General features: G+C 39.4%; 1 protein-coding gene across 1 annotated transcript in view; it reads left to right on the top strand.

The window, feature by feature from the left end:
- LOC101845088 (unconventional myosin-XVIIIa) overlaps positions 1-2918 on the top strand; it is a gene marked incomplete in the record, with an annotated part of 129989 nt that overhangs the window by 119936 nt on the left and 7135 nt on the right. The window contains 3 exon segments of the mRNA XM_013081466.2: positions 1084-1194; positions 1906-2029; positions 2654-2895. Of these exon segments, the coding sequence (XP_012936920.1) occupies positions 1084-1194; positions 1906-2029; positions 2654-2895 (477 nt within the window).

Below are 2918 nucleotides of genomic sequence, written 5' to 3'. Positions count from 1 at the left end.
TTGTTCTAGCCTATAAAGAGAGGATTTAGCAGCATTTCTTTCCAAATTCCAGACATATCTGACAGATCAATTTTCGTGTATACATGTATTTATTTATTTTATCCTTGCATTGACACGCTCACAGCCTGAGAAGTTTTTTCGTGGTGCTGGGTTATTATTTGGGATTTGCAGTTTATGTTTTTGAAACGAGTAAGCTGTTTGCCGTTAAACTTTTTCTTTGGCCGCTGTTAAAGAGATTCTCGAGAGCAAGTGTGTTTCCACCCGCTCATAAAACACAGTGCATTACGTGTTATTGAGAGCGTTTTATCTGGTATGATTTTCGTGGATCTCTTTTCAATCACTTTCCATGAAATGGCATCGCTGTAGGAGATTGTGTTCCTGCATTTAGAGCTGTTCTATTTTGTCGTTCCCCACCTCAAAACTGCCAAGATCCTGTAGCTTAAAATGTTTTCGTGCATTTAGCTCAGTTCTTCCGCACCCCCACCCCCTACGTGCTTCCTTCCTATATTGCCAATGTCTTCTTGAATTCAAGAGCTCTAGATCTTCTCTGTATATACAATAAAATCAGTTTCTTACATGTGATAACAAAGGACTTTGGATCAAATCCAATGTGCTCAAGAAAATTGTAATATGATTTTTATTCATACGTCACACTCATATTATTATTAAAAATTTCTTTTTCTTTGTCTGTCTATGTGTGGGTGTGTTTGTTCATGCATGCATGTTTGTGTACTTTGGTAGTGTTGTGGGCGGCTGGTGGGTGCTCCGGTGTGGTTCACTCCTTCTTTCCTATCTAACTTCTATTGTCCATGTCTCTCCTCCTTTCTTGAGGCATTTTTTACTCTCTTTCAAGACTTCTAAACTTCGGCTTTCATTTGACCTTATTGTTTTGCAAGTGCAGTGAAACTTTTACAAAAACAAAATTTGTTACTCTCTTGTAACACCTCTAATCATCAACACTTAAATAACCTAACTGTAAAAAATCTTACTACAACTAAACTTGCAACACTCTATCTTCCGCACTTGTATGACCTAATTGTGTTGCAAATGCTGTAAAACACAAGTATGTGTGTGTGTGTACAGGCCAAGCTCCGACTGGAGATGAACCTGGAAAAGAGCAAGCAGCAGCACGTGAAGGATCTGGAGGAGAAGGACGAGGAGATGGAGGAGATGAGGTACAAGACGCAGAAGAAGGTGAGCCGGGAGGGGACAACACCTGGGGACAAATCATGATATTGATAGTGATGATAATAATAATGAAGATAATGGTATTAAGAATGATAGTAATAATATAATAATGATAATTTTGATAAGAATTATAGTAATTATATCGGAATGATAAGTAATAATATATAGTCATGATAATGATGTTAAGAATGATAGTAATAATAGTAATGATAATGATATTAAGAATGATAGTAATAATATAGTAATGATAATGGTGTTAAGAATGATAGTAATCATATAGTAATAGTAGGCCTAATGATAATGTTAATAATATTAGTATTGATATTAGTAATAAAGATGACATAATATCTACTTCTGAAATAGTAGTTTTCGAAGTGGTAAAGCTACCTAAGGGACTGATCTCGATCTCACTGTCAATGGCAGAGTGACAGATCTACATTTCCACACAACCATGTTTAGAAACATTCATTACTTTAGACAACAAAGTTTTTGAACTTCAAAAGTTGTTCACATATTTCTCAAAATCATGAAATATTGTTCAGATACATTGCTCTTTGTCCAAAGGCAGAGTTTCTATTTATTTATTTCGTCCACGACTCCCTCTCTTCATGTTTTCAAATCTATTCTTTTTATCCCTTAACAGTCACGTGGTCCAAAAACTCCCATCTTTTCATGATAATGACCATGTCCTCACTGTGTTTTCTTATCCCACGACAGTTGCGTCAGATGGAGAGTCAGCTGGAGGAGGAGTACGAGCAGAAGAAGCGACTGCACGAGGAGAAAGCTCAGCTGGAGAGACAGCTGCAGGAGTCCGGGGCCCGGGAGCCTCAAAGGGACAGAGGTAACAAAACATGGGACTTGTACTATTGATAGCACAAGTCATGGGTGGTTGGCGGGTGCTCTGGTAGTGTGGTTTGCTCTCTCTTTCTTATCAAACATCTATCTTCTTTATCTCCCCTCCTACTACTTTTTTGTGTTTGTTACTCTCTTGTGACACCTCTATAATCTTTGGCACTTATATGACCTAATTGTTCGGCTGATTGAAGGGATGATTCATGCTTCTTTTCTTCCGCTCTGTTATTTCTGTCTGTCTCATCTGTCTGTTTCACAGTACTAAATGACCGTTATTGTGTCGATGTGCTTCTCTTTTCTCGAACATGACATAACATAACATGACTTTATTGTGTTACAAGTTATAAGTACTGTAAAATTCTTACTTAAACTAAGTTTGTTACTCTTTTGTACCTCTTTATTTTTTGTGTTTGCTACTCTCTTAGTCCAATTTTACTCTTCGGCACTCATATGAACTTATTGTGTTGCAAGTGCAGTAAATCTCTTTCTAAAACAAAGTTTGTTATTTTCTAGTAACACCTTTAATTCTTCGACACCTATATGACTTTATTGCATAGCGAGTGCCATAACACAGTTACTAAAACTTAAAACAACAAACCCTCCATGTCCACAGAGTCTGAAAAACGTCTTCGTCGTAACCTGCGGAAGACCAAAGCTCTCCTCAACGACGCCGGGGCTGCCCTGCTCAAGCAGAAGGACCTGGAGGGGGCGCGCGCCCAGATCTCCGCGCTGCGCAACCAGCTGGATGACGCCGAGTTCGCATCCGCGGCGGCGGTCAAGGCCAAGAAGCGCATGGAGCTGGAGATACAGGAGCTGCAGCAGCAGATGGAGGAGCTGACACGCGGGAAACAGGAGGTCAGGCTGGTGGGGGAGGAGGG

The sequence above is a fragment of the Aplysia californica genome, unplaced genomic scaffold (assembly GCF_000002075.1).
Source record: "Aplysia californica isolate F4 #8 unplaced genomic scaffold, AplCal3.0 scaffold00132, whole genome shotgun sequence".
Classification (NCBI taxonomy): domain Eukaryota; kingdom Metazoa; phylum Mollusca; class Gastropoda; order Aplysiida; family Aplysiidae; genus Aplysia; species Aplysia californica.
Note: the sequence above shows the minus strand (reverse complement) of the source record. Positions and strands in the feature narration are given on the sequence as shown.